Here is a 14,130-nt window from a genome sequence, read left to right as displayed (position 1 = left end):
GTTATTTATAGTCATGCATAAAGATCTTATCTCCTAATTATGATGTCAGGGTTCCATGTAACACCCCCAACAGAAGTAAAGCTCCGAGGCAGGCATTTCCTCAAAATTGCATTTTATTAGAGATTATTTTATTGGCACATCTGGGAAAACCCAAATCTGAAAATCTCGCAGGTTTTCCTCACCCAAAGGAAAGTACCTTTCTCTGCACCCACATGCCCTTCACATGGTCCAATCAGGTCACCATCCTAACTGGAGTTGTTTCCCAATCATACCTCTCCAAGTGAAGGCTGAACGTCCTTGACTCTCAGGGAAAGAATATTGTTATGGCTATACATCTCACCCATCGTCATCCAACCCCCCTCCCATTTCCCACACCATGCCCATCCACCAAGTGTGCCAGCCCTGAAGATCCAAAGAAAAAGATGGCCTCCAGGGTTGACACCTGACCATTGTCATGTAATAATTTATTCTTGTTAGTTCACATAACTTGCAAATTCTGTACATACTTCTCAGAGAATAATAAATACATACTGAATTCTATGGGCAAAACAGTAAGGATGCAGCAGAAGCATGTTCTCTTTTCTTCTTTGGTGGATCTTGGAATTGATTTCCAAAGGAGTGTCAAACTTAATTTCATTGAGGGCTGTATTATGTGTTTGACCTCAGGAGGTTGGGGCGTGGCCAGGATGGGTGTGGCCAGCTCAATGTCACTCATCAAGGTTCTGTTTTCGGCTGTGATGGCCTCCCGTAGCCCTCTGCCAACAAAAGCGGAAGCAGGGGAGACCACACATGCCCCTCCCAGGCTCTGTTTTTGGCCACAATGGTTTCCTGCAGCTCTCTGCCAACAAAAAAAGAACTCGGAGGGCCATTTGTACCCCCCCTGCCCTTCCTTTGCCACTGGAATTCCCCTTTTGTAGAAATAATCTCAGCAGAGACAGGGAAGAGACTTGTAGAATTTTGGCCAACATATCAGGGACATCACTATAGACTTTCAACAAAACTACACCTTCCTTCATATCCACAGATAGGTTTGTTAATCCTATTCTAATCACTGTCAGGCATGCCTCCTTCAATATCCAAGAAAGAAAAATCTCAACTCCATTTTAATAGAGATAAAGTACTTTTACTAGCTATGAAGTGAAAGCAGCAAAAAGGAAAGCAAGGTCTGAGCCAGAAAGGTGGGAACATGTACATATCAAACGTTTACCCAGCACCCTCCCCCCAATTCACCAACCCAGTGTCCAATCTGCAACTCCCTAAAGTGTCATGTGGGGTGCATCTTCAAACAGCCTCTTCAAGTTGGTATGTGAGACGGTTGGCCTTGACCAAGTCCAACCATCAGCCACCAGCATGGGCAGAAGACGGTGAGAACAAGACTCCTCCAGTACAATATAATTCCCTTCCCCAATACCATGCCCCTACCCTCCCTGGTTTTTTGCCAGCCGATAGTAAGCAAGCATAGCAGAGGCTGACATCCACATTTAGCTAGATGATCTGGACAACCAGATTTTTATTGGTTGTGCCTTAGCCATGCATAAGAGTGCATCACTCAATATTTATGCTAGTTTAATGTCAATTTATTATTTCAGTTTTATGTATTCTTTGAAAAATTTAAAGGTATGTGGTATCTTTTTACTATTAGCTATTCAGTGAAAAACTACTAAAATATGCTGAGAATGCGGACTCTTCACTTAATGATATACATTCTGGGGGGAAATACCATCTATGACAAATGTACTAAACTTCTGTATTCCTCAAAAGCTGTTGTGTCCTTATGTCAATATTATTTTGAGATATTAAGCATTTTATCTTAATATCTCAAGTATATCATTAATATCATTGCCAGATGAATATGCAGAAATATCAACTCCTAATTAAAATTATAAAGCATTCTGCTGTGAATGAATAAACCATGTGATTAAAAATAAATAAAACTAAATAATATCAGGAAGATAACAAAACAGAATAAAATAATATCAGGGAACATCAAAATAAATAGAATTATTTTTGGCAAGAGGTCCTACGACAGCAGTGTAAGAGCTACAGAAATTATATTGTTTCCAGTGTACATTTCATGGCCAACCATCATTGAACTGAATTGGAAGAGACTTCTTGAAGACATTATTCACAAAAAGAGAATTATGAGTGGGGAAAGACCTCATCATCAATGGTACTCACTTATCACATATTTTGCTTGTGTTTTGCATATCAAAAAAGGGGCCAGGGTACACTGGTAGAACCACATTACTTATTAAGTGGAAGATGATCAGGACAGTAGTGACCAATGAAAAACTATGTACTTAGCCCATTCATTGTGTTTCATAATATGTAAGATGGATTTATTCATTCTTTCAGTCAAGAAGTATGTGATCCAAACATAGGAGGTAAGATTATTATGTGTCCACAATGTGATCAAGAATGCACATACTGGAATCTCAACATCACATGTGACTCTTCCAAGGTATTTTTCCTTTAGCATTAAAAAAATATTACTGTGACATAAAATTCTGTTTTGAAATAAACTGATAATATGTGGAGAAGGAAGAATATATGATTAATAATAAACATAAGAAGTGTAACTGATTAGTACAACCCTTAGCACATAGTTTTAAACAAAACAAATCCAAGTAAAAATCATAACCACCTGAGAGATTATGTAGGCCTTTAAATGTACAAGTGTACTGTACACAGTATACAGCTGAACAGATTGGGCTTCATGAAATTGTCTTAATAAAGTAAACCCTGTGGAATGACCTCCCCCCTGATATCAGGATTACCTCTGATCTCCGCTCCTTCTGTGTAAAGCTCAAGACCCACCTCTTCCAATTGGCCTGGCTCAACCATAATTTTATCCTATTGCTCCTGATGGGTTTTTTAAATTTTGTAATTTTAACTGAGGGTGTTTTAAATAGTTATTTTAATTCTATTTTATATATATTTTATGAGTGTTACCTCCTCCATGTACATGTACGTGTATGTGTTTATTTGTATTTGTATATGTATTGTATATATATATGTATATTGTATGTGTTTTATTGTACGCCGCCCCGAGTCCTTTTGGAGAGGGTGCGGCTAACAAATTAAATTTCATTTCATTTCATTTCATTTCATTTCTTGTAAGGATTTATTCTATGTGCAAAGATCAAAAACAATACCATAGTATAGTGAACATGACTAGGGATTAAGGGAAATGTCAAGTTAATTTCATTCAATTTCCCAATCCTAAATTTGCTGTAGGCATTGAACATAAGTTTGCAATTTTAAAATGTATAGGAAATAGTATAAGATTTTAATATTTGACATGTATTTTTCTTGACTAGATATATTTTAGTGCATCTTCATAACATATATGAGCTGCAGTGGCGTAGTGCAGTACTGCAGGCTACTTCTGCTGACTGCCGGCTGCCTGCAATTTGGCAGCTCAAATCTCACCAGGCTCAAGGTTGACTCAGCCTTCCATCCTTCCGAGGTGGGTAAAATGAGGACCCAAATTGTTGGGGGCAATGTGCTGACCCTGCTTAGAGATGGCTGTAAAGCACTGTAAAGCATATATGTCTAAGTACTAGTGCTATATATTTCGTAAATCATATTTCTTTAGCACATTTCCTTTTTGTGCCATTTGCTCAAATATATAAATCTGATTGAAGTTATAAAGAGATTATTTGGGTTTCATTTTCCCTCCAAGAAACTGAGTTGGGGATCTTCCCATTTTATCCTCACATCAATCCTGAAAAGTTATTTGATGTGAGAAAGTGATTGGTGTCAATCAATTAATGGTTCCAGGGTTGAGTGGATACTGGTATCTAAGGAAGGTTGGATTTTCCAATTTGGAAACTGTACATATCTACTCACAATACAGTTGACCTATATTGTAGGTCTGTTCTCAAGGAACATTTATTCTCAAAGAATATATTTTCTTTTTTTAAAGGGTCATATTACATTATGATTTTATCATATGAAAAAATTACACCAGAAATTAGCATGATTAAAATAATGAGATCCACAAAAAACCTGTTTCCATATGATAACTTTATTATATAATTGGTGTTCTACTAGAAGACTATCTGTTTGCATGATAAGAATGCAACAGTTAAAAAAGCTAATCTGCGGCATTATTTTTATGAATTCATGTTATCTTTTGATAGAATTCTATATACAGCAACAAACAGCACACCCTTTTAGGCTACCTGGCATACATATTTTCCTCAAGCAAGCAGATGGCTGTCAGCTATAAGCTGGGACCCCAGGAGAAGATTCAACCATTTCCATAATGAAGAAGGAATGTTGTCGGTCACTGTGCATATAGTGCAGTGAAGCAAGGATTGAATGCAGATGTTTAGGTGCATAATATAATAAAAGAATATAAGCACATGACAACCAAATGATAAAATCTACAATGACAAAAGAAGAGCTAGAGTTTATTTATTTTATTTATTTATATTTGATGCTTCTAGACCGCCCCCTCTCCCAAAAGGGACTCGGGGCGGTGTACAGTCCATACAGAATATAACAAAATACAATAAAAAAGTTAAATATGTACAGTTGGCATGGAGGAGGTTAAAATGCAATTAAAAGAACTGTACAAAAGAATACTGTATTATATGTGTAGGAAGTTATCACCCAGCCCTCTCCCAGAAAAATGAAATATCCTAGGAAATATTGAAAAGGCAGAATATTATATTTTCCTGGATGTGAAAAAGGGAGAAACACATTTTAAACACAAAGTAAATTCCTGCAGCTTCCTGCCCATCCCCACTTTGTCAATGGGCCATTAAGAAGGCCAAGCTAGTCCACTTTACATAATAAAGAGTTCTCCCCATCAGCTCCAGGGGGATGGGATTAAGGCATGATAATATTGGCACTTTACTCAACTGACCATATAGCATCTGAACTCAACCAAACCTGGATTCAAAACTCAGCCTAGAGGGTTGCCCTTGCATGGGACCATGTGAGTCTGACAACCAATCAGAATACATTTCTTACACAGGAACAGGAAACAGATAGGTGGGGCCGAACAGATTATAAAAAGCCCTGCAAGCCCTTCTTCACTCTCTTCTCTTCCCTTCTCTTCTTCTCCACCAACATTGAAGCATGTGATCACCTTTTCTGTTCAGGACTCAAGCCATGTGGTCCTGTCCACCATTAAAATCATCCTTCCAAGCAGCCTCCATGTCTCCAGTATCTTTTTCCCCATATGGAGCCGAACCCAGAAGGACATTTCTTCCAACATATGTTAAGCCATTTTCCCTTCATGTTTTTCAGAAACTCTGTATATTTGACAGCTTTGGAACATTAGTGTTTGCAGTGTTTATGGGGATTTGGGGTAAGCTAACTTCTTTGTTTTGCATACTGAGGTGATTAGTTCAATAAAATGGGACAAGGTGTCATTTATATTTATGAGACACCTCAGTTGTTATTGCAGAATTTGAATGATATTTGAATTTTTACAACAATAGACAAACAAGCCTAAGGATTTAACATGCAAAAGGAAAAGTGGGGGCATATACCATCAGTTTCTCCTGCACAGCTGTGTACATAGAAATTAATCAGCCTAAAAAGCTTCTCAGTAGATATAGTGTATACCTTTTTTTGATGAAAATTATCAGTACTTTTGATCAGTGATGTCATCAAAGTAAACAAACCCATGTGCTGATTACGTCACCAGATCATGCCCCTACGCGGAAGTGACGTGTGCAGTCCCCACCCTCCAAATATGATGTGCATAGCCCTCCTCTCCGGATGTGATGTGCATAATTGACCCCACATGGTGCAGGACTCACAAGGTCATAATCCAAACCGGATATGGTGTATTGGCCTAAACCCATCATGATAAGCATGAGTAGTGTAGGAAGTTATCACCCAGCCCTCTCCCAGAAAAATGAAATATCCTAGGAAATATTGAAAAGGCAGAATATTATATTTCCCTGGATGTGAAAAGGAAGAAACATGTTTTAAATTGAGAACAGCTCCCTGTTGCTTCCTGCCTCCACCCACTTTGTCAATGGGCCATTAAGAAGGCCAAGCCAGTCCTTTACATAATAAAGAGTTCTCCCCTTCAACTCCAGGGGGTTGGGAATGAAGGCATGATAATATAAGCCTTTACTCAACTGACCACATGGCATCTGAGAACTCTGAGAATTCAACCAAACCTGGACTCAGCCTAGAGAGTTGCCCCTGCATGGGACCATGTGAGTCTGACAACCAATCAGAATACATTTCTTACAGAGATGACTTCCGGTCCCCGAAGGTGACGGACGTGCATGTCCGCTGCTCGTCTTTTCGGTGGGCTCCTTTTGGGAGCACAGGGTGCCTTGGAGGTGCGCCCTGCCGTAGGGCAGCTTGCTGGGACCCCCTGGATCAGCAGCGGCTGCAGGGGGGTCTCCAGCTTCGCCCCAGGAGCTGGGAAGCGTGGGGGGTGCGCGGCAGTGTTGCCAAATCTTAGCCAAGCGGAGCCTGGAAGGAAACAATCAATTTGAAGAATACAGCTGAAATGCGGTGAGGTGAGAAGTCTCCCCAAGTCTTTTACTAATCTATTCAATTGATGAACTGCAGTTTTCTTAGAACTTTGTTTCAATCCTTGGAAGAGTTAAGATTGGACGGGGGGATTTCCACCCCCCTCGGAAAAGCGGCACTTGCAAAATCTCTCCCTCTCATAGGAGAGAGAGAGAGAGTTAAAAACTTACTTTCAAGAATGGAGTAAGGCAGGGATGTGTTCTGGCTCCTCTTCTATTTAATATATTTTTATCTCACTTGGCTGGTTACATCGGACATATTGAGTACCATGCCCCGAAGCTGACAACTACAAAGATCCCGCTTCTTCTTTACGCTGACGATGCGGTTCTCCTTTCAGGACTGAAAAGATTACTTTCTGCATTTGGGTCCTACTGTGCTGAAAACCATTTGGCTATTAACTATGATAAATCAAAAGTACTAGTGTTTACTAGAGCCCGGAAATTGTATAACTGGGATATCAGTGGCAATGCTGTTAAGCAGGTTTTCCATTTTAAGTATCTAGGTATTCAATTTCAGAACACTGGTGCCTGGACTAGACATCACACCCAGGTGCTGAACTCGGCCTCCTGTAGTCACCAGCAGATTTTAAGATTCTTTTATACCCAGGGTTGCCAGTTCATTCCCTCTGCCCTACGTATTTACAAAGCCAAAACGCTGGCCCAAACTCTTTACGGCATTCCCATATGGATGCGGGGCTTCAAGGATTGCATTGAAAGAACCCAGGCTGCTTTTCTTAGAAAATTTCTGGGTCTTCCCCCTTGTGTTGGTTTTGCCCCGATATACCTGGAACTAGGCATTTGATCGGTGGAATGTATGGCCTGGATAAACATCTTTAAATGGTGGTTTCAGGTGCTCTTTCTGGCAGTTCCTGGCAGCTACCTCTCCCTGGTGTTCACGGACTCCCATATTTCTTGCTGGGAGAAAGAGCTGCTGAAGAAACTTCATCTGCTAGGTTTCACGGAGGATGCCTTGGGAAACTACGACCTCAAGGATGCCCAATTTAGGATAGTCCAACGGCTCGTGGACATTGATTTACAATATCTACGAGCCAGAGCCAATAAAACTTGCTCCCCCCTGACTCTCAACCAAGTTAATAACTATGGATTGAGGATGGCTTCCTATTTTTATACCCTAACCATTCCCAAGTATAGAAGAGCTTTTTCCCTAGCTCGCTTCAATGTCTTGCCCTCAGCACTTCTGGATGGTCATTACAAGAGGTTCCCGATTAATAAGCGGCTGTGCTTTTGTGACAGAGCTGAGGTTGAGACAGCAGAGCATGTCCTTCTATTTTGTCCTATGTATAGCGCGGACAGATCTAGGTTACTGTCTCTTCCTGAAATCATCCCTTCCGGTCCTGATGGCTGTGATTTGTTTGTGCATTGCCTTGGGGATGTCTCCTCGTACATCACCTCTCAGGTTTCCAGGTTTTTCTTGAGAGCTGTGACCATTAGGGGAGAAAGCTTAGTTGGGCTTTTGGTGACTGGCTGCTGTGTCTCTTTTGTACTGTTCGTGTTTTGGTCTGTGACTGTAAATAAAGTATTATTATTATTACTTTCACTTCCTCTAAACAATGGGAGAATGACTTTTTACCACAATTGTGAGAGAAAGGATGGTTGAACTGACTCTTCTCTAAACTATGTATGGGAACTTTGGACTTGTTGTTTCCTGAACTCCTTTAAAGGCTGAGCCAAGATTGCCAACTTCCTCCTTCTTCTTTGTCTTTATGAATGAGATTCCTCTCTTGGAAGATTTTATGGCTCTGAACTAGTTTCCACCCCAGAGATCTCCAGGAGCCTCTCTAAATACGCTTTTCCCTTGGACTTGGAATATTTTGATTCATCTATTTGATCTGGAGCTGCATTAGAAGATTTATTCTCTTCTGGATTTGCCTGCCTTGTGATCTCTCCCGGCTGTGCTTCTTCACAGACGCCATTTCTTTGCACAGACACATAATTCTCTCTGAGGTTCATGATGGGTCCTAAAAAACTACCGCCTGGCAAGGCCTCTTCGGCCCCGACATCTTCCACATCCAGCCCAATTACGCAACAGACACCATTGGTGTCATTCCTACAACTCAAAGTGCCTGAACAGAGCACAAAGGATTTATCTGTTCACCAAATGCTTCAATCTCTCTTAAAGGGACAGGACGAATTGAAAAAAACAACTGACAGACCTAAACGATCAGCTCAGAGAAACACAACAACAAACCACACAAAATAAACAGAGAATAGATGTACTGGAGGAGGGAGGAGGATAAGACAATCCAGAGGGGCAATACAGAATTTGAAAACCATATGATAAAGATGGAATTTGAAAGGATGTCTTTTTTCCTTAGATTTCAAAACTTGCCAGAAACTGAGAATGAAGATCTTAAGGAGATTATGACTACAATTCTAGCTGAATACATTAAAAGAGATAAACAGCAGCTCTGGTGGGATATTGACCTGATTTACAGGATCAACTCAGCATACGCTAGAACACAAAATGTTCCAAGGGAAGTCCATGTTAAATTTCTTAGAAAGACCACAAGAGATGAGGTTCTACGAGCTCAAAGGGTGGGACCATTAAAATATAAAGATAAAGAAATAACCATTCTTAAACAGATTCCAAAGAAAGTAAGAGATAAGAGGAAGAAATATTCCTCTCTAGCAAAAAAATTATATAACAAAGGGGTCTGGTTCAGGTGGTTATTGCCAGAAGGCATGCTGAGTTTCTGGGAGGGCAGCAGAATTAGAATTAACACAGTTGTGGAGGCGGAGGCTTTCACTAAAAAACACAATGCTCTTCTAGATGAAGTAGGGGATGGTACACAAGAGATGAAGGAGGGAGGGGCTGAGGCTCTGCCAGTAGACGGGGGGGGGGAGGATGCAACATCCAGAAGACTCAGGTCACAAAAGTGATTTGAAACATTATTGCAATTGTTGTTATAATGTACCTTTATGGAAGTGATACAAAAAAAATGATTGAAATATATTGATGACTTAGTGTTAAACCCAAAACTGCTAATATCTATTCAAATGTTGATGTTTTTCTATTTTTCTCTGTAAAAGTTGTGAGATTTGGGGGGACTGCTTTCCCCCGCACGATGTAGCTGTCAAAAAATTTTATACCCTTTTTAACCCTTTTTCCTCGAAAAAGTTTGTAAAAACCAATAAAACTTGTTAATTAAAAAAAGAATACATTTCTTACACAGGAACAGGAAACAGAGAGGTAGGACTGAACAGGTTATAAAAAGCCTAGCAAACCCCTCCATCGCCCTTCTCTTCTTCTCCCTAACATTGAAGCATGTGATCACTTTTTCGGTTCAGGACTCAAGCCATGTGGTCCTGTCCACCATTAAAACCATCTTTCCAAGCAGCCTCCATGTCTCCAGTGTCTTTTTCCCCACTTGGAGCCGAACCTAGAAGGACATTTCTTTCATTAATTGGCGACCCGGATGGGACTCCAAGCTAGCCTAACTAATGGATATGTCCAAGGTAAGCCTCCCATGCCGGCACAGACCCCATTCAGTCTGTGGGTGGATTTTATCTTGGCCTTAGCCATTTGGATCTAGGTTTTAAAGGGGTTTTGAGTTTGAGCTCAAAGGCTGCCTGGAAAGAAGGTGAGTACCTCTAAATTTTAATTCTCTAAATTTAATTTTAAAGCATGGCAAAGCATGGGATATGTGTATATGCCTGCATGTGTGTGAGTGATGAAATCTTTCTCCCAATCACAGCTGGATCTTGGTTCCTCTGTGTGTTTTACCAAGAGAGCCTGGAAAGTATTAGGATCAGGCCAGAGCACAGGACCTTCTGTTAGGGAAAGGAGAGTGTGTGTGAAAATGGATGGAAAAGTGAATGAAATTTGTTGTTGTTGTTGCTTTTGTCCTGTGAAAGCAAAAAAAAGCAAAGGCCCATGGTGTATGGAAAAGAGTAGAGGTGCCTGGTACTAATTGCAGAGGGGCAGAGGTCCTCAAGGATTACTTTTTTGATCCTCAAAAAAGGTGATTCCCTGAGAGAATGAGCCAAATACTTCGTGGGGGAATCGAAGTCCTTCCCAGAATCTTTTTTTTCTGAAAACTTACGGTGGGTGGCACCCGGCTAGGCCAAAGTGAGCCCTGCATGTAAAGGGTCATGGGAAGCGTTAGCTCATGGGTGGCCAGAAGTGCCCTCAGAGATTTCTTTAGATACCAAGATTTTGGCTGAGAGCAAGGAAATTGTTTGAGAAATGGGCTTTGCTGAAAGATGATACAGGAAAACTAATTTGGATCAAGGTACTTAAAAGAAAAGGGAAAATGTTGGGGTTTCTTTTTTCTCTTGTCTGTCTCTTTCTCTGTCTTCTATGCAACCACCTGGTTTGTTTGTTAAGATTTGTGCCTTCCCTAATTTAACAGATTTGTGCTGGGAATGACTAGGATGCTAAACCTGAGAGTTCTTTCCTCCCCCCTCTTATTTTCTCCTTGCCCTTGTGTAAATGTGTGTCTAAGTCTTCGTGCACCCTCAAGGTAATTGTAACTAAGATGTTTCCAATCCAAAAGACAAGAATTTTAAAGTGTTCAAAGAAAGAAAGGAATAAACTGGCAGAAATTGCTTCGCTCAGTTTGTTGGGCCCAGAAAACTAAGTGAAGGTGGAGAGAAGTCTTTACTTTGCGTCTGTTTGGCCAGCAGAAACAGAGTACAGAGAAGTTTTTTTTTTCCTTCCTTCCTTCCCTATACCTTAAATAACAACCCAGGAAATGTTTTAAGTTCATTTGCAAGAAAAGTTTCATCCTTGCATTTATTGTGTATTTAAATGATTTTACCTGTTCATTTCTTTCCTGAAGCATGTGAATCCAGACCCCATTTCTCATCTGTAATATCCCCATAATGTTTATCTATTTAGTAACTGATGGTTTTATTTTTCAAACTCTACCTGCAAGCTATCTACCCCCCCATGCCCCTCCCTTACCTCTAATCCTCCAACAATGCCTTTTCTGTGGGGGAGGGAACTTTGTTCTCATGTCTTTCAGCCCTAGATTGTACTCTTCAGGTGAGTATAGATTTTTTTTTCCTTTGGGGGGAGGAGGAGAGTGTTGCCTTGTGTGTGCATGTATGAAATGAAGGAAATTCCTACTAAAGGTTTGCCTTCAACCTGAGTAAAAAACCCTCTGCACATTTATCTGGCCAACCTACTCTATTGGTCCTAAAGTAGAAACCTGGCTTCCAGAAGGCAGTTTTGATTTAGATTTTGTCAACAAAATTGCTGATTTCTGGCCACCATCTGATGAATCAAGAACCCCACGCAGATGCAAATGATGTGTTAATGAAAGTCTCCATATAGCTGGACCTTTAAAAATATTCTAGCGCGTGCTGGGAGGTTCAACCTAGAACCCTGGCCGAATGCAAACAATGTGTGGACAAACATCTCTCTACATTGTCTCTATACATCTTGATCTTTAAAAATATGCCCGCACTTGCTGGGAGATTAAGATAGAAGAATATGGATCTTTAAAAATTAGCCAGTGCCGCTGGCAGATCCAAATTAGAAACTAACACCCCAGGGCAGAGACAGGTATTAACAATCTAGTGCTTAAGGAGATAGAACGGGGGGGGGGGGGGCATTTTGAGCAAAAGTAAGAAATTTAGCAGGTAATAAAAAGGTAAAGCCTGTCTGAATGGGAAGACCTAGGTAATTGGACTTAATTTGATGTAATGTCTGTTAAAAAAAATTCTTAGGTGTGCATCTATACTAATAACATGTTGAATTGGATGACATTGAATTGATTGTGATACGTTTGACCAGCTGGCAAAATAAGTAAGTTTGGGCTTGAAGCTGTAGGGAAGGGGAGGGTAGTTATGATTTAAGCTGCTCTCTGAGTTTTCCCATGCTTGGAGAATGAGGCACATGTTCCCCAAGGAAAGGAAATTGAAGAGTTAAAGGGATAGGACCTCCCCCAGGCCTGAAAGTGTTGTTCCATGGTATTTGTGCATGTATGTGTGTGTGTGTGTGTGTGTGTGTGTGTGATCATTTCCAGACCTGGAGGGAAGTTGAGATCCTTTAATAATAGAAAATGGAGCTCATTGGCTTATGTACAGCCCCCTGAAATAATTGTAATAACTGCAAAAATGGGATTTTTGTATGTGAAATTAATGATTGCAGTGCAAATGTGAGTATGTTGATGGTAAAAGTTGGTATGAATGTAGTTTGATTCCCTTTCATATAAAGAAACAGTAAGTTGCAAGGTTGTTTAATGGTATGTGTGTGTATGCATGTGTGTTATCATTTCCAAACCTGAAGGGAGGGTGAGATCCTCTAATAAAAGAAAATGAAGCTTGGTGGCTTGTGAAAAAAAAGCTTCCTGAAATACTTATGATTGGTTGGCATGAGCAAGCATGAAGGTCTGATTGCAGTATGAATGTGAGTATGTGTCCCCGATGCCCCAGGGAGTGATAAGTGAAGGGATCCAGAGACCCGTGATTGCCTGCGTGAATCCCCCCCCCTTCCTTCTGGGTCATTCTTTGGAGGGAAGCAGGAAAGGCAGGGAGAATGAGTGTCTGCTCATTTTTACATGAGTGTGTGTATGAAATGCCCCCAGTGATACCTGTGAATGCCTCTGGGCATCCCCCCTCCTTCTTTTCCTCCTTCCTTTTGGGTCATTAAAGGCGGCTGAAGTTTTTCTGCTCACTTTAACCACTTTTTTCCCCTCTCTCTTCTGAGAAATTTGGAGTAAATGGGTGATCTGCTCCTGCACCTTTATCTTTCACTGTTGTGATATTTCATCTGCATATAAATGTTATGCAGTTACATTTCTTTGTCTGCTCTGAATACAATTTTGATTTTTTTTCTTCTGGAAATTTTTGAGGTTTAAAATGCTTAATTAAACCTATAAAAAGAAATGATTTTGAGATATTTTGCTTACATTTGTAAATGTTTTAACATACTTAATGAAAATTTGCTTCCATCTGAATGGAATTTGATATTTTTGAGTGTTGACTCAAAGTACCTCTTTTTTTAAATTGCAATATTTTTTTAAAAAAAACTGTTCTTCCTTCTCTCTTTTATGCCTGAGTGCATTTTTAAATGCTTACGAGTCAAGGTGCTCTACCCTATGATATTTTATTTGTTTGTTTGCAACACAAGTTTTTGTCCCTCTTGGAAATTTACTCATCATTGCAAAAGTGTTTCAATCATACAGGCAGTGGGAATGTCATGTTCCATGAAATTTACATCGTCTGCCTTCTGAAATAATGTTTGGATTTCCACACTTGGACAGAATGGGTGAGATTCCACAACATGAGACTAAAGATATGTCTGTAAAGAACTGTATTCTTGGCCTCTTTTTTTTTACCTCAGAAACAAAGGACTGCTAGCTCAAACCATAACTCTCCAATTTGCTGCTGGTGATTGCCTCCTGATAAAACCTGACATGAGGAAAAAACTTAGCCAAGCCTGGGACAGACTACCAAGACTGACTGGCCACTCTTACCAGCAAGCTAAACCTAATGCCATCCAGCAGACATGAAAAAGGACCCTGAGATGAAGTAAAGACCAAAAGACTCTTCAATTCCTAGAAGACAGCTGTAAAGACTATGGGGGAGGGTGAAAATTGATTGTAAAGTTTTCTTTCTTTGCCTCATTGTAAGCTTTCCTTTTTTGTCT

General features: G+C 40.2%; 1 protein-coding gene and 1 long non-coding RNA gene across 2 annotated transcripts in view; one reads left to right on the top strand and one right to left on the bottom strand.

Moving 5' to 3' along the window:
* Positions 1 to 14,130, bottom strand: part of LOC309394792 — a 482,407-nt gene that overhangs the window by 176,306 nt on the left and 291,971 nt on the right. The gene's annotated exons all lie outside the window — the stretch shown is intronic.
* The window catches only part of ANO6 (anoctamin 6), a 285,876-nt gene that overhangs the window by 187,537 nt on the left and 84,209 nt on the right, over positions 1 to 14,130 (top strand). Inside the window, exons 9-10 of the mRNA XM_081958403.1 lie at positions 2,356 to 2,461; positions 5,263 to 5,323. Coding sequence (XP_081814529.1) covers positions 2,356 to 2,461; positions 5,263 to 5,323 — 167 coding nt within the window. The remainder of the gene's footprint in view (positions 1 to 2,355; positions 2,462 to 5,262; positions 5,324 to 14,130) is intronic.

This window comes from Natrix helvetica (assembly GCF_964273705.1).
Source record: "Natrix helvetica genome assembly, chromosome: 6".
NCBI lineage: Eukaryota > Metazoa > Chordata > Lepidosauria > Squamata > Natricidae > Natrix > Natrix helvetica.
The sequence above is the reverse complement of the archived record's forward strand: the minus strand, read 5'-3'. Positions and strand labels throughout refer to the sequence as shown.